This window comes from Panthera pardus, unplaced genomic scaffold, assembly GCF_024362965.1.
Source record: "Panthera pardus isolate Hobbes unplaced genomic scaffold, ASM2436296v1 HiC_scaffold_3, whole genome shotgun sequence".
In the NCBI taxonomy this organism is placed as follows: Eukaryota; Metazoa; Chordata; class Mammalia; order Carnivora; family Felidae; genus Panthera; species Panthera pardus.
In genome coordinates this window covers 56375466-56397386 of record NW_026526876.1, presented here as the reverse complement: position 1 = coordinate 56397386, position 21921 = coordinate 56375466, and the positions used below count along the sequence as shown (strand labels likewise).

Sequence of the window (21921 nt, the reverse complement as noted above, 5' to 3'; positions counted from 1 at the left end):
AGGAAGTCAAGGTTCCTTGTAGGACTGGAAGGAAATGTGGCCTGCTTTGTGTGCAGCTCCATGTGTGGTCTCTGAGAGAGAACAGCAGGAAGCCAGGGGCTCCGGGGGCCAGAGCTTCTCTCTGGCTGCTTCCTCATCTGTGGTTAGTCGTGGTGGGAGGCAAATTGGATTTCTTTTACAAAAGCAGCCTTTTACCTCTAGAAAAAAACAAAAACAAAACCTACCCCAACAACAGCAAAAAACAACAAAACAAAAAACAACTCAGCTTCCCTAAGGGCCTCACGTCCCCAAAACTAAGCCCCAGAGTGGAGGCTCTGGCCTGCAGGAGCAGCAAAAGTTCCTGTTTCAGCAGCCCCTAGCGTGGCTCTGCTCCAACGGGCAGTACTGTACATTTGCCCCCAGAGCCAGGGATCTGCGAGGCAGAGTAGGGCTGGAGCCGGGTCCAGCTGGTGTTAAGGGGAGGCACCTCATGTGTCCTTCCTGGCCTGTATGGAGCGGTTGTCTTCTGTTCGGGCTGCTTGGCACAGAGCCCACGTGCAGGGGCCACCTCTGGGGACTGCCCTCTGGTGAAACTGAGAACCAAGTCCTGATCTCATCTGGGGCTGTACTGGTCTCCCTCCGGTGGTCCCGGTCTCCTGCAGAGAGTGGAGAAACGCAACCCACAGCTCTGGGGTCCAGGAAAGGGGCTCTTCCCAGCACCCTTCTCCCATTTGCTGGTGACTTGTGGCTACCCTCATGTGATGAGCACGTGGCTTTGTGGAGGAAAGAAACTTGCATAATCAGATAGAAATAGGAACCTGGAAAATAACTCAGTGGGCATGTAAGGGATTGGGCAATGAGTTGTCTGGAAGACTGGGCCATGGGAGGGGTGTCAGGGTGAGGAACCAGGTTTCGTCTCGGTCATGGCCAAGATCTAAGGAGGTCTCTAAAGCCTGAGTATTCAGAGGGGTTGGGAGGCAGAAGGACAGTGTCTTCCTGTCTGCAACCTGCCAGCCTAGAAGCTGAGCATGGGGCTGACCTTGGAAGGGTCGGCCAGGGGCAGACATCTGAAATCATTTAGCATGAGGCTGCTGCAGGTCCAAGTCCTCAACCATCCCCCTCTCCACCCCAGACCATGAGCTCAGGCCCTCTTTCCTGGTGGCTCTGGAATAGGAATGATTCTCTTAAGTGCTCCTTATAAATACTCAGCTGTGCCTGGCCCAGGCAGGGCTAGGGGGCTGCCTTGGTGGGAGGGATGCCTCAGAGATTAGATACCGCCTGCAGCATTGGAAAGTGCTCCCCCCAGATGGCACTGCAGGAGAACCAACGTTCCACAGAACTTTTACCCTTTGAGTTTCTGTGAAAAGGTTTCTCAGCAGTGCAGCGTCCTTCCTTAGGAAAGTGAATGTCTTATACCTCACCATGTGGTGCTATCTTCCCCCAGGGCCTCTAGCTTTGTTCAGAGCACAAAGAATTTTTGAGAAAGTTCTGAGTGTACTACCGGTCCTCTTCTTTAGGGCCAGGGCAGTGGAGATGTGAAAATTTAGGTGAGGCAGGATGTAGAAATGATACCTCAGTTTTCTCTACCTTGTTGTAGTAATCATTTTACAATGCATATAAGTCATCACATTGTACAGCTTAAACTTCAATCTTTTTTTTTTTTTTTACATTTATTTATCTCAAGAGAGAGAGATTGTGCGCACTGTGAGCTGGGGAGGGGCAGAGAGAGAGAGCGGGAGAGAGAGAATCCCAAGAAGGCTCCGCACTGCCACCACAGAGCCCGCTGTGGGGCTCAAACCCACAAACCTGTGAGATCATGACCTCAGCAGAAACCAAGGTCGCTCAGCTGACTGAGCCACCCGGTGCTCCTGTACACCTTAAACTTACACCATGTTATTTGTCAATTATACTCTAATAAACCTGGAAAGAAAAAAAAGTGAAAGTAATGTGCTTGACACAGTGCCTAGAACATACATATTGGTGAAGCCAGGGACACACTGACTGAGGCTTTCAGTAACTGGATGCCTCTGCCCACAAATTCACAGGGAGGGGAGGGGAGGGGAGCCCGAAACTTTTATTGTTGGTGTTGCAGGGAAAGGTGTCCCTTTTTTATAAAGACAGGCCTAAGAAAAGCTGCAAATGCTGTTGTGTCCCTGAATTCATGCTGAGGCCACATATTATATTAGCAACTGCCTATATTCTCCCCAAGTCCCCCCAGAACCTTCTCTTCCAGGCATCCATTCTAATTGCCCTCTTCACCCCCATTTCTGCCCGATTACATTTCTGGATAATTGCTTATGCTTTTCTCTCCCCCCCACCAGAATGCACTGCCTCCCCACCCACCAATTTTGCCTGTGAAATATGAGGTGTCCTTCCGGGCCCTGGTTCAAATGACACTTCCTCTAAGAAGCATTTAGTCATTAACTCAGTTCCAAGTGGTTGTCCCTCACCCCCTCCATGGCGTACTGTCCACACCACTCTCTGGACCCACCAAGCACTGCCTTGCCTCTTGGAGACTTCTGGGCATGTCTCAAATCCACAATCACAAGTATCCTGGGCAAAGGCACTGAGTCTTATATAAAGCTCGGGGAATATTCAATGGGCTGATGAACAACTTTTCCAGCCCTCAAAACCCATGGGACTTCCAGAAATATTGGGGAACTGAGGGGTGGGAAAGAAGAAAGTTTTTCCCCTCTCTTAGCAGCCATTTACTGGTCATCTGCCTCTCAAGGAATCATAGGACAGCTTTCATCCCTGCATGTCAAGGTAAGGAAACCAAGGTCCAGAGAGTGAAAGGGGGTTTCTCAAGCTCACACAGCAGATTAGTGGCAGAGCCAGGGCCTGGACTCAGGGTATACTCAGTTTAGTGCTCTTTCCCTTCTGTGGAGGGAGTAGTGGAGTATTGAGGGGCAAAGACATATTCTGGGGTAGTCAGGATTACTTTGATAATTCAATGATTTAAAATTTTTTTTAACATTTATTTATTTTTGAAAGACAGAGGAAGACAGAATGTGAGTGGGTTTGGGGCAGAGAGAGAGGGAGACACAGAATCCGAAGCAGGCTTCAGGCTCTGAGCTCTCAGCAGTGAGCCCGATGCACGGCTCGAACCCACGAACCCTGAGATCATGACCTGAGCCGAAGTCGGACGCTTAACTGACTGAGCCACCCAGATGCCCTGATTAGTAAATGATTTAATACACAGAGTCCTTAGATTAGCTCTGCCACAATAAGCACCGTGTGTTTGCTGCTATCACCCTTATTATTATTATTCCTCTGCCCATCATTGACAACTATGACCTCCTCCCACCGGTCCCATCATTTCAGGGCAGGGAGGAGCCCTGGGAATATTACCTATGCCAGTACATCCTTCCTAGGCAGCAGCTAAGAAGCTGGCGGGTAGCTTTAGAGGACTAGCCATCTGGGTTACTGACCCTAGGGGCCTAGGGTGATTTTTCTAGACCATGATAGAGCCAAGGCCCAACAAATGAAACCTTGAGTAAAAATTGGGTGTTTTGTCTCTTTCTTTCAGTGAAGGGAAAATGAAAAGGAATCTTCTTCCTTTTCTGCATGTGCCAAGCAGACTGGGCGACTCTGGCACAGTGCCTCCAGGGCTCCCTGGGCCCAGGGGCCTCCATGGCTCAGTGCAAGCAGCAGCCACAGAGCCTGCTGTCTGTCTGTCTGGCCCTCTGTCAGGCAGCCTTCAGACACTCTCAAGCTAGGTCCTTGGGAAGACAGTCCAGAGTCAGTTTCCACGTCCTTCTCCCATCACTGAGCTGAAAGCAAGATTTCTCATCTCTGATTGGAGGGACACCAAAGTAATCACCGGAACCCAGTGAGTGCCAGCGCCCGCCGACAGGCCCCCGGAACAGGGGAGTTCAGCATTGCTGCAGGCAAGTGGCATCTTGTTTCTCTGATTCCCAACTTCTGTCCCCTGCCACACAATGGGAGGGGAGACTGGACAGGTGCACACCCAGGGACTGCTTTTCTTTTCCCAGAGAAGAGCTGCAATTTGCCTCCCTCCTCTAAAAACAAATGTAATTGCAAATTTGGGACGGGCCCACGAGAAGGACTCTGAGAATTGAGACCAAAGTTCCCTTAGTGGGCTGAACCATTTCTTGGTTTCTATTCCATTTCCATGTTGGAGTCTGATTGGGTAGAAAAGAGTGCAGCATTAAATGCTGGCTGCTTCATAAGGGAGCCCTGTACATTGGGGAGTTTTTAGTTGGGATTTCATGTGAACAGTTAGGAACTAATTAGAGCAGCAATTCTCTTGCCCCAAATCTGATTCTAGGATCCTGTTGTTTTTTTTCTGAGTCTTTCCAGAGAGCGTGACCCTTCTCATGACATCCCAACCGGCCCAGACAGTTTTGTTTTTTGTTTTTTTTTCTCCAGCTGGTGGAGCTGAGCTGGCTGAGGAGTCTATACTCCCTCATTCCAGAGTCTTTGTGACCAGGAACATATTTGGCCATCCATTCATTCATGTACTCATTCATTCACTGAAACCACTATTTCAGGGTGCTGGGGTTACAGTGGTGAACAAGAGAGAGGTGTTCGGAATCCTCTTGGAGGGCTCAGTCTAGCAGGAGAGACAGACACTGAGTGGTTTACAAAAGCACCAAGTAACCTGAAATGCAGGCCTCCCTAGTCTGGTGGTTAGGGAAAGCTTCCTAGCAGAAGTGATATTCAAGTTAAGATCGGAGGGAAAATGAAGAAATGTCCAGGCATTTTAGCTGGAAATACCATCCTGTGCAAAAGTTCTGAAAAAGCAAGAGAGACCAGGGGACTGAAAGATGAAGCTGGAAGGAAGTAAGGGGCCAGGCCACAGGGACTTGTGTGCCACCAAAAGGATGTGGGTCTTTATTCTGCCAGCAGTGGGAAGTGCTCTAGTTGCTGTGGGTTGCTGGGCAAGTTTTCCCTCCAACTGACCATTCTGTGTTGACGTCAGCCTCATGAGCTTGGGACTGTGTAAACTGACAGACTCAAGTCAAATGTGACCACTGTGTGGCTTGTTTTGGCTACTGCAGCCAGACTTTTGTTCTTTTCCACTCTCCCTTTGTTAGAATACATGTCACATGTGTTGGTTTCTTATGTCAGCTGCTGGCACCAGACTGTGTTCATGAGACTAAGCAGACTAGCCCAGGACAGAGTGCAATGAACTTGGGGAAGGAGAAATTAGGAGTTACAAGGTTTTATGACTAGAACCTCAAAGTGCCTTATGTAAAAGATGGGTGTTCTGGGTCAGTTCAGGGAGAGAAAGCCAGCGCTAGGTTGAATCATCCATGTGGGAAGGATGGCGGGGTGGTCCCTTGGGGGAAAGGGGTGACTGGTCTTCTGTGATTCTTCTTGGACACTGTCTGCTGTTCCTAACTGTCTGAGTTAGGCCGCCTACCCATCCGCCTCTCCCTTCAAGGGTCATGACTGCCCAACACAAGCTGAGTACAGGTGTATACCCAGCTTCTGGGAAGGGGCATCCCTTGTGAAAGTGGCCCACTTCCTCTCTCCTTTTAAGCTTATAAAGGTGAAATTTAAAGAGGACATCAATGGAAGAATTATGGGGAAAAGAAGAGGGGTATGAGCTTGCCAAGAGACCATCTTCGTTTTCCCCCTAACCAAATAGTGTTCTCAGCACTTTGACATAGTGTTCTCAGCACTGTTGGGGACAGACATTGTTTGGGGGAGTTCTGCATTTTGCAGGATACTTTAACATCTCTTGCTTTAAAATGGTCCTACAAAAAAAAATAATAAAATACCCCTACACATTTGCAAATACTTCTGTGGGGCAGTACCAACTATCCCTCCCCTGATTGAGAGCCACTGTTGCAGTGTTTACAGGCACAGGATACATACACATAGCTGTGCTCCAGGTCCCGCAGCTAGCAAGCCGGGAAACTGGAAAAATCACCCCCCCACACCCCATTTGAGAATATCCTAGAGAAGCTTTTGTCAAGTGGGGTGGTTATTCTTCCTGGGCTACTCATGGAGGTTCCTGATGTCTCCTGACCCCAAATGGAGTTCCTCCTGCCTTCCCTAGCCTCATTACTCACAATGGTAGCCTGGAGCTCAGGCAAGGTTGAGATTTGAGTACAGGCATTTCCAGGCCTCTTGTCTGGACTGTGGCCAGGGTTGGCAGGACCGTGTCTGGCGGCTGAGGTGCTGCTCTGTTGGGCCACCAGATGGCACTCGGGAGCCCCCCGCCGTCTGCCGCAGGACTGCTGGTGGCAGGAGTGACTGCAGAGGGAACTTGCCTTAAGGAGGCCTGGTCCTTAAAGAGACAGGGCCACACAACCGCAAACTTGCACGGTAACCCCAACACAAGACTCCCCTGATGACAGGCACCACTGACTAGGCTCTGATGCTCCTTTGTTGTCGCCTTCCTGAATGTCGAGCCACCACCTCTTGGAGCCAATCTCCTTGACAGCCTGTCCTCAGCCCCTGCGGCCACTCCTGGGCCTGACAGGGACAGGGCCAGCCTGGCTGGTGGCGTCATAGCTCCTGGCAGAGCAGCACGGGGCTGGGATGCATCTGCAGAACTCTGGCTGAGAGAACCAGAAGCACAGCCAGCTTCAGCGGAATGGTGGCCACAGGAGGGCAGAGAGCCAGCCTGTGAGTTCTGACCCCAGGTGGACATGCCTCTGCTTTACTCAGAGCTGATAAGGTTGGAACCGCTGAACTTTCTCTCTGGACTTTGGGGACTTAAAGAATCCTTCAGTCTCTTCTGCTGGCTTCTTTCCAAATGCTGATGGGGATGCTGTGGTGAGTAAATTAGGAAGGGGTCTCCACACTCTACTGTTGAGCCCTCTGATCGACTCTTTAGGAAACCTCTCACGTTGACCCCTGGGGGGTGCGATTTGAGCCAAGTCGGGTGAGGAGGGCCACTTTAGCCGGGGGTTGGCATGAGACCCTCCCGAAATTGCATATAGTATAGTATATACTTAGCGTAATCTAAGGCAGCTATTGTGTCCAAGAAGCTGGGCTCGCTGTGGCCACTGGCCATGGGAGCTGGGCATGTGGGTATGTGTGGGGAGCTCCATGGCTACAGGGAGTTGGATGTCACTGTGCCTTCTCCTGGCCATGCTGCTGAGGGAGGCAGCAAAGGGGTGAATGCAGTTCTCTGGTTTACGTCTTGCCAGGGCTGCAGATATTTCTTACGACTCAAGCTGACACAAAACTTTGGGAGAAAGAAATAATTGGGGAGGGCTTTGAGTTAATCTGTGCTATCTGTAGATCTCACTGTCATTGGCAAAGCAAGGAGGCTGGGAAGAGACAGGTCAGAAGAGGACAAAGGCCAAGCCTTCTCCCTAAGAGGTGACCCAATAGAGGCCTGGAGAATTTTCTGCTTTCCAGGCCCTAGGGGTGAGGGTGAATTTCAGAACAGTAAATGCTGCTTTACTGTACCAAGGTAAAGAAAATGAAGCAAGGACCCAGAAACAGCCCTCCCACCCAAGGTCGGCTAGGAAGCAGAGTTTATAGTCTGGAAGTCATCTGCCTGATCTACCTGGGTACCCACCTACAGACTCAAAAGATGAGATGGGAAAGGTTCAAGATTGGCCCAAGGCATAGAAGCAGTGGGGTTCAGTGGGGACTGGAGTTCAGGAAACTGTCACTGGATTGATTGCATCTAGTTTATCTCCAGAGTCATCTGCCCTGTTGTAGTAGATGGGGCTTTCTTTGAAAACCAGCTCTGTTTTTGCTTAATCATTGGTGGCCCTGGAGGGGAGGCGGGGGAGGGGGGGGGGGCGGGGGGGGGGCGCGTTCTGGAATGACACTGCTTTGCATTCCCCCTATGGCTCCAGTTTCTTCCTCTCTCTGAGTTTAGCTTCATTCTGTTCATTCATTAGTTCACTCTTATGGCAGCCCAATACAGAGATTACACACCTGGACTCTGGATTCAGCATCTCAGTTCATTTCCAAGTATTACCAGCTACTAGCTGGCCAGTGACTTAGCCTGTCTACTTCTGGGGTAGGGAGCATAGAGCAGTGCCTATCTCATTGGCTTATTATGAGGATTAAGTGAGATAACCTACATGAAGCACATAGAGCAGGGCCCCACACTTAAGACGCACTCAGTAAATGTTAGCTGTCATTCGTTTGATTTATTCAACCCGTATTATTGAATGCCATTCTGTTGGGCTTTGGGCAGGAAGTCTGATCTTGGGGCACAATATGATTATGGCTGCTTTACAGTTTACCCGAGTCAGTCATCCACTGGGCAGAGTGCTGTGGATACCCCAGTGAAAAAAGATGCAGTTCCAGCTTTGAAAGAGCTGAGCTGGCAGGAAGGATACAAAGTCTTGGGGTTTTTTTGGCTATCATAGTCTGACTTTTGTTTTTGTTTTTACTTTAATGTTTATTTATTTTTGAGAGAGTGTGAGTAGGGGAGGGGCGGTGGTGGGGGGACAGAGGATCTGAAGCAGGCTGTGCATTGACAGCAGCGAGCTGCTGGGCTCGAACTCACAACACTTGAGATCATGACCTGAACTGAAGTCAGCTGCTCACCCAACTGAGCCACCCAAGCGTTTTTGTTTTTTTAATTTGAAAGCATAGGCCCTCCATCCCCACCTGTACATCCAACCTCTGCACACTGGTACCCCCTGCCAGCTCCAGCATGGGAAGAGGTGAATGGACATCCTTTTCACCAGCAGTGACCTCCAGGTGATCAAGGAAGCAGGGACTCCTGGAGCCTTCCTGTTGTGCACAGTGGAGCAGGATTTGCTAACAGTGAGGAGGCAAGAAAAGTGGAGATACCCAGTTTTGGCTGTAAGCACAGTCACCCTTTTTCCATCCTGGCTGAGTGGCTGGTAGAATCAAGTGTTGGTTGTTGTGAAGGCAGTGAGTGGCACACCTGGGAATTAAGGGCAAGGCCGCTGACCTTCAGAATGGGATATATCTCCTTCCCACTCAGCCTCTCATCATCAGCCCAGCACTATGGGCAAGGCAACCGAGCCTTAAGTCCCCCTTAAATCAACGGGTGGTGAGGCAGGAGCAGGTGGTCACCAAGGGAGGTGGGGAATTGAGGACAGCCTACCTGCAAAGGTGGGGAGTGTTCACTCAAAAGCCTAGACAGAGAATGGTTAGTGTGGGCTGCGAGATGAGGTGCGTTGAGTGCTGATTCAGTGCCTTGGGGTACTCAGGCAGGTCTGCACTTCGCTGAATCAGGGCAGTCTGCGCACAGGAAAGCCCCTCCGCCACTCTGAGAGATTGGGGTTGTTGGCAGAGCACTTAACCTTTGGCACAATGCAGATGAGAATGATTATTTAACTCCTTCCTTACTAGGAAGTTGGATTGGGTCTCTCCACATTCCTCCCCATCCTTAGTGCCAGGAATCTGGAGACTTCTGTTCCGGTCTCAAAACACCCTGGTGCTCAAAGACCCACACACCTGTCTCCAAGCCAAGAGTCGGGCTGTGTGGTGTTAACCACCTACTGGAAGCCACCAGAAAAGGCATCAAGGGCATCTTGAGGTAACTACCCTTTCCCAGGACACGTGTATGAAACTGTGTGTGGAGATGGAGGAGGGCTGGAAGGGTTTACTTAGCTGCTCAGTGCCTCAGGCTTCTCATCTAGAAAATGGAGGGAACAGAGATGACATTGAGGTTCGCAGTGAGATAATCTTGTAAGCAAAGCACTAAGATCCAAGCCAGGTGTACCGCAGACATTCTCTGTTAATTATTAGAAGTGTTCCTCCAAGATTCCTCTCTCCCTGTACCCTATATTGTGTTCTGGAGCGGGAGGTCCAGGACAGGATTGGACAGAATGTAGGAGAAAAGCAAACTATGGCAACGCTAAGGAGAGCAACTGTAACATTTTAGCTTGAAAATGCTGAAAATAGCGTGTTCAAGCCTTTGTAGATAAAAATGTAAAATGTATGCAAATGTATGTGTCTCACGCAGAAACATACATCTATGGCCTCCTCGCAGTCAGTTTCCGGATGTGGCCATCAGGAAAACCCCTGCTGATACAGAGAGGGCCCAGGCTGCCTTGATGGTGGTAGTGGTTATTGGGGAGAGGGCAGTGCTGCTGCTTCCATGGGCTGAGCTCCTGTTTCTAGCTTTCTTCTGGGTTCTGTGCCTTCTGAGACTTCCACGTGGGAAGAAGAGAGGCTCTGGGCCCCTCTCTGCTCCTCCACCCTCACCATCCTCCCTCCGGTTCCTCTGAGAGCTCAATTTGCTTCCTCTCCCATCCTGGCTCTATTTCTGGAGCATCTCATTGGAGATGCACAGCCCCCTCTCTGCCAAGCTCCAGGTGCCTGCTTGGCCCTCCCAGTCTTGTGTGCAAGTCAGGGATGGTGGGAGGGTGACAGCTGAGCAGGGAGGGGCCGCAGGAGACGGAGGCAGAGTCTGAGCCAGGAGGGTTGGGAAGGGGGAAGGCTGAGTGGATGCAGGGAGGGGCCAGCATTACCTCAGAGTTGAAAAACACCCACTGCAGCCACCTGTGGAGGCTTTTCACACCCTTCCCCTGCACCTTCCCAGGGGTTCACCTGACCTGCTGTGAGTTGGAGGCATCTACCCAAGCAGCTGCCGGAACTGGCTGCAGGCTTCCTTTCAGCATTACGGGTGAGGGTCTGCTTCTCTCCTCAAAAGAACTAGATCTGTGCTTGTTTGGAATGATGAGGAAGGAGCCCTGCCCCATGTGGATGGGTCCCAGTAGAGCTGGGTCCCATGAAGGCTTTGCCTGTCAGCTGCTTGATGATGGGAGCTGAGGGGTGGGGAGGGTGTGCTCCACTATCAGAGACCTCACTATTTGAGGTAAAACTAGCATAAATGGCCCAGCGCAGGGTTCCCTTGGTGGGCCCACTGCTTCGCTTCTCTTGGGTTCTGGAGAGGAGCTTCAGCGCCCCCTGCCCTTGCCCACCCTAGCCTGGTCCCTCCTCCAGGGTCCCACAGGACCATATCTGCAGCAAAGTTGCCTTGGGTCCCATAGAATCGGCACCTAGGAGGCCTAAAGCCCTCCGCCACCACCCCCTCCCCCAACCTCTCCACTGCTCTTGCGAGGTCTTAGAAGGAATTTCACTTCCTCAGGTTTTGTTCTCAGAGGCATCTTGACCCCAGACTTCCCTCAGCTTGCATGTGATTATATATACAAGGTATGCCTCCTGGGCTGCGGCTGTGGATCCCCAAAGAAGTCTCCCGGGGAACCCAGGGAAGACCCTGGAGGCTCTCCTGCCCCCAGTTGGTCCTCCACTGCCCCTACTCAACCCCCAGCCTCCCGCCTTTCTCCAGCCGCCGCCCTCTGGTGTGTAGGGCAGAACTGCCCGGCTTTTAGGTCACGGGTGTTTAAATAGATGAGGTTGTTAAGGTTTGGAAGCAAAGAGTTCCCGCGCGGCCGAGGCTTTCCGCGGGCGGGCAGGACATTAACCCCGTCAGCGCCGTCCCCCAGGCTTGTCTAGGGGAGGGGCCTGACGGCCGCACTGGCCCCAAAAACTGCGCTTGGAGATCCTGGGGTGTCAGGTGATGTCACCCCTGCGGGGCCCATAGGTCTCCCCGCGGCACTTAGTCTGCGGGTTGCCATAATTCGGCTGAGCGCATTGAGGGGAAGAAGCGGAGCCTGGGCCTGCACCGCAGCCCGGAGACCCCCGCGGGACCACTCCTCCGTCACGGGCTGGAGCCCCTCGCGTCTGGGCGTCCGTGGGGACTGGGGCTGCTCCCCGCACCCCCGACCGGGTCTGGAGGCGTGCTGCGGCGGGGGAGGGGGCGCGGAAGCCTCGCGCCGATTGGTCGCGGCCCCCGCCCCCCGCCCCTGGCCGCGGCGCAGCCCCCGGGAAGTTGCTAGTCTGCGGGCGCGCTGCGGGGCCGCCGCTCGGGGATCCGCAGCGGGGCTCGCCGAGGCCGCTGCGGCCGGAAGGGCTCCCGGGGGCGCTCGCCTGCCCTCGCCTGCCCTCCCCTCCTCTCCCGGCAGCTCCGGCTCCTCCCTGCTACCTGTTTCCCTGCCTGCCCCCGCCTCCACCCCGCGCCCGGCAACTTCGGCCTCCCGGGCTGGCCGCCCCTCCCGGCTCCCCGCCGGCCCGCCCGCCCGCCGCCCGCGCCCTCCCTCCTTTGTTGTGCGATGAGGGTCGGGTTTCCGATCTGACGGAGCCGCCGCCGCCGCCGCGCCGAGCCGCGGGCATGGAGCCGCTCAGCCACCGGGGCCTGCCGCGCCTCTCCTGGATCGACACCCTCTACAGCAGTACGTGTGCGCTCGGGCCGGGGAGGCCGGGCGGGAACGGGCCGCGGCGCCCCGACGGCCCCGGGGCGCGACCGCCGGGCTTGTCTGGGGAGCCCGGCGCGGGCAGGGGGCTGCGGGCGCCGCCGGCCGGGTGCCAGCGGGCCGGGAGGCGGGGAAGAGGCGTGGGTCCCCCCGCCATCGGCCGCAGATGAGGTCCCCAGAGCGGACTTGGAGCGGGTGGGGGGCCAGTGGACCGACGGGGCTTGGAGAGCTGTGTCACCCATTTCCCACCTGTTGTGTAACTGAGCACTCCCCAGCCCCCAGGAAGGCGAGCCCTTGTAGGGGGCTCCCTCCGCTTCCCGACTGACTGCTCCTTCTGTCCACGCTGAAGCAGAAAGGCCATTTTGGCAAAGTCCTTGGCGCCTGAGTTTGTCACCTCGGGGACATCCTGGGGTGTTGTGTGTTTTGGGGTGGAGGTGGGGTCGGGTGGGAGGGTCTGTAGGGGCAGATCTCCATGGGGGCCATTTGGATTGAAGGAGCTGAAAACCTCGGGCTCAGCAGTCTTTCCTGCCAGCTTCATCGCCACCCCCACCCTCACCACCCCCCAAAAAAGAAAAAAAAAAAAACAACCTCGGCTTTTCCACCCCCTCATTCCCAAATCTGCTTCGATCATGTGATTGCTCTTGCACTGCCGCTGGGGATGTGTAACTGATCACTCGTACATTCTGGGGGCTCCCCGTGAGCACCCCCACTTTACACCCTGCCTTGCTTAGGTGACTAAAAGCCCTGCGCTTCTCTCCACCCTCCCTTGAGACATCTTCCCCAAAGCTTTCAGTGATTTAAGAAGAGGGTCCTGCAGGCCCCTGAAGAAGCCAGTGAGTGGATTTTGCCCTCTCTGAGCACTTCAGTGGGACCCTCCCACTCTCTTGCTATGTCTCCTAGCCCAGAGTCCTGAGGCAGGGGGCAGGGGCAAGCTCAGTTTCTGGACTTTGGATGCCATGGGACAAGGACATTTTTAAGGGTTAACCTGGCTCGGATACCTTGTTGACGGTTATATGGGTGAGGAGAGGAATAGACAGGGATGGTGCCTTGAACCCCAAGGCTTTGCCCTGGAGGCCCCTTGGTACTCAGTATCCAGCCTCTGACCTCTGTATCCCCTTGGGTCCCCATCATTCCCCTCACCTTCTTCTCCTCCCTCTTCTCCCTCCTCCTCCCTCTTCTCCCTCCTCCTCCTTCTCCATCCTCTTTTCCTTCCTCTGCCCCCCCCCCCCCCTCCATAGGAGCTCTCCTTGTGATGGTTCATTCCACTTTGGCTTTTCAACATCAAAGGGGCAAAGCCAGATCCCCTGGGTGTCAGTCTTGCACCAAGCCCAGCCACTCCATCTGCTCCTTCCCCTGCAGAGGCCAGCATCCGTTGGGTGAAGGTCAGGGCCCATGGCTGTGTGGCGTGTGGATGCACGTGTGTCTGTGTGAATGGGGGCACACATCTGTTCAGAGCCTTGCTGCAGATCAGCTCCTGACCTGAAGGAAGGATTAGTGACCTCTTAGCTGTGCTCTTGCAAATAACAGTAATAACAATGCCTCATATTCACATGCTACTTATGTTCCCAAATATTTCTGGCTCTCTGGCGAAACCCAGTAGTGGTTTCTGTATTTCTCAAAGCGTAGAATCCTATGGAAATCTGTGTCTCACTTCCTCTCTATTGCCCTGACAAAGACTCCCTAACCTAATTATTTCCAAGTTTTCCTACCACCCCTCCCCCTGCCACTTAGAGCAGGGAAGCAAAATTGTCTGAGGTCTCCTTGAAAATTTCTGACCAGAGGAAGATGGGACCTGAAAAGGGAATTCGACTGAGGCCTTCTTTAGGGGTGCCTGTTAACCAGCCCTGACTCAGGCAGACAGGCATCTGAGCTGTCTGCTATGCTGCTGCCCCAGCCCCTGGGCTCCTGGGGGCAGCCTGGAGGGGGGAAGGCACTGACTTGGCAGCAATGTGAGGAGTCCCTGCCTCCCTCCTCAAAATGGCTTATTTGAGAGCCATAGAATGAGGCTTCCTGGGGAGGTGCTGTGCAGTCATGTTTGGGCTGTTAGCCATGAAGTTTCCTCTTGACAAGAGCCTAAATTAAAACAAATACCCAGGCTGTCATTTGCCTGGCAGCAAGGTTTTGTAGCTCCCGGAGGAAGTTCCTCTGCCTCTCAGAAAGCTGTTTGCTTACAAGGCTCACAATCCTGGGGTGGCAAGTCCCCACAAAACCTAAATCCGTCAGGAATTGTAAAGGGGAAGTCCCCAGGGCACAGGGTGGCCTGTGCATTTCTTAGAGATGTGAATGACCCAGTGATAGAGGCCCTTCCCAAGTGCTGCTCCTGGTAACAGTGATAATAGCATATCCTGAGGACCCACTATGTGCCAGGCACTATGCTAGGCTCTCTCCATCCATCCTCTCCAGACCACACAACTGTGTGAGACAGGTAGTCTTATCTCCATTTTGCAGAAAGAGGGGCTTGGTGAGCTCAAATCATTATCCAAAGTCACGTAAGTGATAAGTGACAAAGCTGCAGTTCAGATCACACCCTAGGTTGGTGAGGAAGACTCTTAGTGTCACCTAGATATGTCAGAAGTTGCTCAAGGCCTTGGAATGTCATGGAATGGGGGACATCTGTCTCTTTGGTCCTCTGTGTTCACAGGATTCTTCCAGCAGGATAAGTGGACTCAAATGACTCTGAGCCCAACAAGAGTCCACGTGCCTCTTGTAGGAACCGGGGGCTGGTCCTGGAGCCAAGGTGCGGGTGGTTGAGGCTCTGAACTCACTGAGGTTGATGGTTCTCTCCTCCTAAGATGCCAGGCTGCCAACCGGCCCCTCCTCTGACTTACTTCTTGCCTTTGGAGTTGTCAGCTCATTCTTTGTGGCTTCAGCATCTATCCCAGGAGAAGTATGTGCATTTTCATTGCAGGTTGGTAGTCATTTGAGAAGCGGTGGGCAGCAGGCCCCTCTCCCCTGCGGTAGAAGTCCTGAAGGGTCACGGTGATGGTGATTTGTCTGACTCAAGGAGACGGGTTGACTCCCAGGGGCCAGTGTGATATGGGACTGATGGGAGCAAGGTCTTTGCTCCTGATAAGCTGGAGTGGCAGACAAGGCTTCCAGCCATCCCACTTCTTGTCTCTGTCCCAGTCATTTTCCTATGTCACTGTAATAATGTCAGCTTTGCTCCTCAATGCTTTGCCTAAATTCTCTCCCTGGAGCTGGTGTGATTCTTTCTGTAGGGCTGTGTCCTTCATTTTACCTTCTCTGTGCCTTTCTCTCATCACCTTTTCCACTAAACACATCACTTCCTCTTGGTTTTTTTCTATACCATGGAATTAGACTGTATTAAATTAAGCTCTGTGAGTGGTGCCTGGGTGGCTCAGTAGGTTAAGTGTCCAACTCTTGATCTCAACTCACATCATGATCTCACGGTTCATGAGTTCGGGCCCTGCGTTGGGCTCTGAGCTGACAGCTCCAGAGCCTGTTTGGGATTCTCTCTCTTCTCTCTGCCCTTCCCCTGCTCACGCTAGCACACGTGCGCATGCTCTCTCTCAAAAGTAAACAAACATTAAAAAAAATTTAAAAACGGGATAACAAAATGGGGAGGGTGCTCTGAGCCTGTCCCTCTAAGTGGATACCACCCTCCAAACAGATCTGAATTGAGGCATGTATGTGCCCCAGGCAGGCAATAATTTGGCACCTCTTCAAGTGGAAAGTCTTTCGTCTTCTACCCCAAACAACATTTGCAAGGGATATTTCAGTCACTCGTGATATTTTCGCATCCCTTATAGACTCAGTGCCCCATCCAAGAGCCAAGAAAGCATTTGGGGCTGTGGGGATACAAACCCATCTCCAGAGCATCATGAGGCAGCCTAGGTTTCTCATCTCACTCCCATATTAGCCACACCAAGGACCAGGCTGCTGGCCTGACACAGACTGTGTGGGTCTGATTAGAGCAGTGGTCTCACAGAGGCCGCCTCAGACCACCTCGGATATGCTAGTGAGCACCTGCAGATGGGTGTTTTCTTACCCTCTGAATGGCCCCAGTCACTTAGTCCTTCTTGTTAACACCAGCCCATTATTGTCATGGCTGCTGGAGTCTCGGAGGTGGGGCTGGCAGAAGGATGAAGTCATCTACTCCGAGAAAAATTTTTGTGATTGTGATTGTTGCTGTTGTTCTTTGGCAAAACGGAAGAAATGACAGGAACATTTGTGAAGAATTAGCTAAGTGGGTAGCAGACGGGGGAGTAGTGAGAAAACTCATTCTGCCTCACTCTTGCAGGTGCGATGGAAGACTTGGGGCCGTTTTCTGAGGTGTGGTCCTCTCCCTGGGGGCAGTTCTGGTACCCTGTGCACACTTCTCTGTAATATGAAGCCACGAATGTCTCTTGTGGACACCATGTGGGTTGACGAATGTTTATAAGGTGCTTTGTAGGTGAGGAGTGCTGTTGGACTGCCCTCCAATCACGGCCGTCATCACGAACAGGGGTCCGTGAAAGGCTTGCTGAGGAGTGGCAAGGGGCTGGGAAAGGGGGAAGGGGGCTGGCAGGAACAGAGTGCCAGACCCAGTTCTTAGGTAGTGCCTAGGCCAGCTCCTCATGCGTAATGAGCCCTCTGTAATTTTCGGTTGCATGAGTGAGTATGAGAGGGAAAAGAAAACTCTTGGGTTCTTGGCTCCTTAACTCCTTACTCTACCAGAAACCCCAGAAACCGATTCATTGGCCCATTCACAAGTTTCCAGCTGTGTGGATTTGGTAATTGTAGTAGCTTGTAGTAGAGTCGGAGACCCCCCAAGGGAGTCCCACATGTTGCTAGGGCTTGTGATTGTGCAATTGGAAGACTTCACTGCCAGGGCTGGTGCTGCAGCTGTTTGGCTCAGCTTGAGCCCTTTGGGGGCAAACCAGGAACTAGGCAGCTTCACAGTCAGCTCCACATCCGTCACTGTTTTCCTCTGCTGGGCCCCTGGCTGTGGTAGGTGGAGGTGATCCATGGGGCTCCAGTACCCATCACATTCTACCTACAGGCTCTTAGAACTTTCCACTGAACACCAGTAGGAGAGGCCTGTAGCTTAGCTGTCTCCAGAGCAGAATAGGAGACATTGATTTTAATTCGTGGCCTTGGTCTGCTTCATTTGCATTTCTTTGGGCAAGATCGGGTCAGTGGGAGCCATGGATACCCTTGACTGGCAGTGGGAGTGTTCTACTTGTTTCTGAATCTTGGGGAGAACCTGTCCAGACCCTGTAAATGTGAAGAAAGAAATCAGGGCAGTAGGCAGACTTATAGAAATGGCCCCATATGGAGATTGGGGCTAGATGCTCAATCCAACCCCCTGCCCAAGAGCCCTTAAAGGTGGGACCAACTGGTACCATGACTGACTGGATGGAGAATAGATGTTCTCTGTCCCAGATTCAGACCTTTTTGGGGTCTCTCACTCAGTTTTCTCTGTACCTATGCTTCATTCCTATCTTCTTTTCTCCCCTTCCTTCCCTACCACACACCAGAATGAAAACTGAATATGGGTTTACTAGCCATATGGAAACTAACAGGACCAGTGTCTTCAGGAGATGGGGCAGATGAGGTGGGTTCTGCAGTGACCTAATTGATCAGATGCCATTTCTCTCTTTTCTCCACCCTCACTTCTGATGCCTACATATCCCTCTAGACCACAGATAAACATGGAAGATGATATGGTCAGGCATTTTGCCTAAAGGTGAGCAAGATCTCCAGAAAGTGTTGGGTGGATGGATGGAAGGCCTTGGGTGGACCAGTGCTGATGGAGCTCAGAGTTTTTGTCACTCCGGATGCCATGGCCACTGGCCTCTCTGGTATGTTGGCCGAGCTGGTGCTGCGTAGAAAAGCCCCGTATTGACTAAGGATCTGTGGGTTTACTCAGGGCTGTTGGGGGAGGACGTGGCCATAATTACCTTCATGGGATTGAAGGGCTGATCCTATTAGCGTGTTGGGCTAACCCCTTCCTCCTGGGCATTGCCTCCTGGCCAGCAGCAGGGGTTTAATGGATCAAGATTACGGAGACCAAAGATGTCGTATAATTAAACCCAGTTCTTTCCCTACCTGGGGGACATCTCTATCCACAGCAGCAATTGATTTCCTCACTTGTGGTCACCCTGTTCAGCTGCAAGTTACCCTGGGCCTAAACAGCCTGTGGGCCATCTTTGTGAATGAGTTTCTCTCTTGAAGGTGCAGTTTTAGGTGAAAAAACCCCTTCTGAGAGTTTTGGGGTCAGAGTGGCAGGGTGTTCTATATGATGGGGGCCTCTTTGGGAAACGTGTCTGGGTTCCACAAAGGTATGTGGAAATCTCACCCTTGGGTCACTCACGACCCCTGGGCCCATGAAAAGAAGCTCGTCAGTCTTGCTTGGTTTGTCAAGATTAGTTTTTCCATTTGGTCTAAGAAGAACGGATGTGACATATAACCAGCCCTACTACGTGCCAGATGCTGTGCTACATACTTTCCTTGAATTATCCCTAACATCCCAACAAAGTAACTGTCATTATCCCTCCTGTTTTATAGACAAGGGAACAGAGGCCCTGAGAGGTTATTGCCAAAGGGCTCCAGTTTGAAGTGGATCGGATTTCGGATTGCTCTGATTCTATGTGTAGCCTTCTGGCAGCAATGATGATGATAGCCAATGCTGTTGAGTACCTACTATGTGTCGACACTGTCCTAGGCATTAACCTTACTGTTATCACCAGTCCTCAACAGGCCCTACTTTATGAGGCAGGAATTGTTATCTGTATTTTATAGAGAAGAAATGAGCTTAGGGAAGTTAAGTAATTCATTCAAGAGAATGAGAGCTTTTAGCTTCTAGAGCTAGAAGACAAGCCAGGCTTTGAGCACAAGGTTGGCTGGACTCTGAACTTTGCTTTCTTCCACACTCCCTGCCTTTCACAGCATTGCCAGTGAGGCCCCCCCTTGGCCAGGTAGTTTGTGGATGTTGATTGATCTGTTCACCTCTCTAGCTAAAATGACAACTGTAAAGACAGGCTTGGCTCCCCCATGGGGTTCAGAAAGCTCTCAGCCTTCAGGGGGCCTGTATGTGCCCATCCACTGGACTACCTCTTCCTAAGGAATGATCCCAAGGAGATCTCCCCATGGGCACTTGGAGCCCGTATCCCACCATTACCTTATCCCTGGGATTATTGGCAAGAAACACTGATGGCTAACCAAATTAAATAATTAAATAAATAAAATAAAGTTTGAAGGGAAAGAGAGAAAATAGATTTTGGGGATAGAAATGGAGTACAGCTAGTTCCCAGTTTCTAGAGCAGAGCAGGGCCAGAGGCAAGGAGATGAGAGCTGGAGGAGGAGAGGACTCGGCAGAGCCACGCTGGCTTCACTCTCAGGCCTTTTAAAATTCACCTCCACAGTTTCCAAAGGAGAATAAAGGGCCCTCAGCCCTAAATCAGGCCACTGCACACCAAGGTCCTTTGCCGAGGCCCAGGGCCAGTTGGGCTGCAGATCCAGCCTCTGTGTTTGAACTCACCCACGCGCAGCATGCTAATGATGGGCTGGTTTGGTGCAGACCCTTCAGCCCCTCTCCCCACACCACACCCCCACGGCCCCAGAGCCCAGAGTCCCCTGCTGAGGGGCAGCCTGTGCCTGGTGGCTTACACCCTAGCACATGGTTGCAAAGAGGGTTTGTGTGTGGTGAGTGTTCTGGATGGGATAAAACGGAGGAACGCCCTGCCCTGAGCTGAGAACCAAAGCCAGAAGGCGCCAGTGGGGAGGAGAAGGGGGGAGCTCCCTGACCCCATTCTCTTCCTTTCCCCTCCCTGCCCACAATTTCATGGGCAGCTTACTTCCTGCACGAAGCCTGTAGGCATTTTTAGGAGTCCTTCTCTGGTTGGGTGTGGGGACCCATGAACCTTCCCCTCCCTTGCTCCTGTTTGTAGAGGAGTTTCTGGTAAGAAGTTTCCATTGCTTCTGCCTCCCTGTGGTTCCAGGACGCAGCCAGACCAGAGGCTCAGCCTGGACAAGATCCATCTTCTAGGTGCAACCTTGTGGTGTACCCCCATACCCCCCGAGCTTTCTCCTGGTCTTCCTGTGCTTCCTGCCCTTCCCCGCCACCACCCCCCCCCCCGCCCCCCAGCCTCCACTGTCTTTTAAGGGAAGAGACACCACTCGGGGAAGACTGATGAAATGGGCTGCCCAAGAATTGAGAGGGCCTGGTGATGGCGATCCTGTCCTTCCAAAGAGGACGCGCTTCACCCTAGTGCTTCTCCACAGGTCCTTCTGTGCAGGTCGGAACAGTGGCCTTACTGCAAGCTGCTCAACTCCTTCCTCACCTGAGCAGAGCTGAGGAGTGCCCGTTTAATAACCTGCTGCGGTAGCTACTGTTGTCATCTCTGTGTCATGAGACAGGAGCCAGAGAGCTAAGGTGGGGACCTCCAGGGTGTAGCATGAAGGGCAGTGTGCTCATGGGTGACCTGGCCAAAGGAGTCGACTCCTCACCATTGGAATGAAGTTAGCAGTGGGGACACCCATCAAAGGGAAGACTGGACTAGGTGAATGACTTCCTAACTTGCAACCTGAACGCAGTACCTTTACGTTATAAGCACGTGTGCAGAGCAATACAAAATTTCACAGGGCAGTACTTACCCTTTCTGCAACATTTGCAATGCCCTTAGATTTTCATGCCCTTTTATTCCATTCAAAGCAAACCAAGAAAGTGCTGATCATGACCTACTACATTGATTTCAGGACCTGCAGTATGAAAACAGTGGACACGATGATCTCAGAGGGCTTTTATGAACCGTAAGGAATAATAATTTACCAGACTGCAGTCATGTATATACCGCTGTTGTGATTTTCGCCAGATTTACACAGTTCTGTTCTTATGGACTTAGCGTTCTTCTTCAATTTGATTTATTGTTTGAAATATAACTTAGAGAACTAGTGAAAATTCTGTACCGCTTGCAATAAACCAAAAGTTACCTTACCAATAAACACGCTAAAAACTAAACAATGTTGCTAATCCTAATTATACGCTGTTGCCCTTGGAAGGATCTAGGTCTGAGCCTCCCCAGCGGTTGTTTAAAGAAAAAGGAACAGAAGATAGAGGGATGTTAAAGACATGCCAGTATCAAACAGAGTCTTTCTTCTTCAGTAACAGGGAGATTGAAAGGAATCAAGAAGGGAATAACTTTCTCAACATGTGCTTGAGTGTGCTTTAATGCAGGGCGGCTAGCAAGCAGGTGCTAATCAAAGAGCCCCTCTGCGGTGGCATTCTCTACTTCTATCTACCCAGAGCCCTGGGCTCCATCGTTCCCGTGGTGGGAGAGGAGAAGAGAAAGATGATTTTCTCCCAGGAACAAATATACTAGAGCAGAGTCTCAAATTCTGTCGTGCATTTGAATCGTCTGGGGATTTTGTTAAGACGCAGGTTTTCATTCAGTAGATCTGAGGCCTGAGGTTCTGCATTCTAGCAAGCTCCCAGGGGATGCCAATGCTGCTGAAGGTCTAAGGACCACAGTTTGGGTAGCAGAGCTCCAGGCTCCTTGATTCCCATCCCTGGGAGACTGACTGCACTGTGAATCAAGTCAGTCCCTTCTGAAACTGGATTCTAGCCAGATGAAAGGCAACCCATGACGTGTCTCTTTTGAGCCCCCTTCTCGATAAAAACAAAAAGAATGAAGCAATTGATTGGACAGTCTAATGGGCACCAACCAGACTTGAGCTAGTGTTCGTATGTTCATGATCTCATTTAATCCACCCAGTAAACCTGTGAAAGTTTGTTACCCTCACGCCAAGGATGAGAAGA

At 52.0% G+C, this 21921-nt stretch overlaps 1 protein-coding gene across 3 annotated transcripts in view; it reads left to right on the top strand.

Annotated features, from left to right (window-relative positions):
* Positions 1-21921, top strand: part of ABR (ABR activator of RhoGEF and GTPase) — a 182699-nt gene that overhangs the window by 32449 nt on the left and 128329 nt on the right. The window contains exon 1 of one of the 3 annotated variants that reach the window (XM_053892858.1): positions 6476-6732. The exons of 1 other annotated variant lie outside the window; for it this stretch is intronic. Coding sequence is in view for 1 of the 2 variants with exons in the window: in XM_019429661.2 (XP_019285206.1) it covers positions 12080-12140 (61 nt within the window). In the remaining variant the exon portion in view is untranslated. Of the gene's footprint in view, positions 1-6475; positions 6733-11474; positions 12141-21921 lie in introns of those variants that run through there. One more of the 3 variants, XM_019429661.2, reaches the window with a different exon arrangement.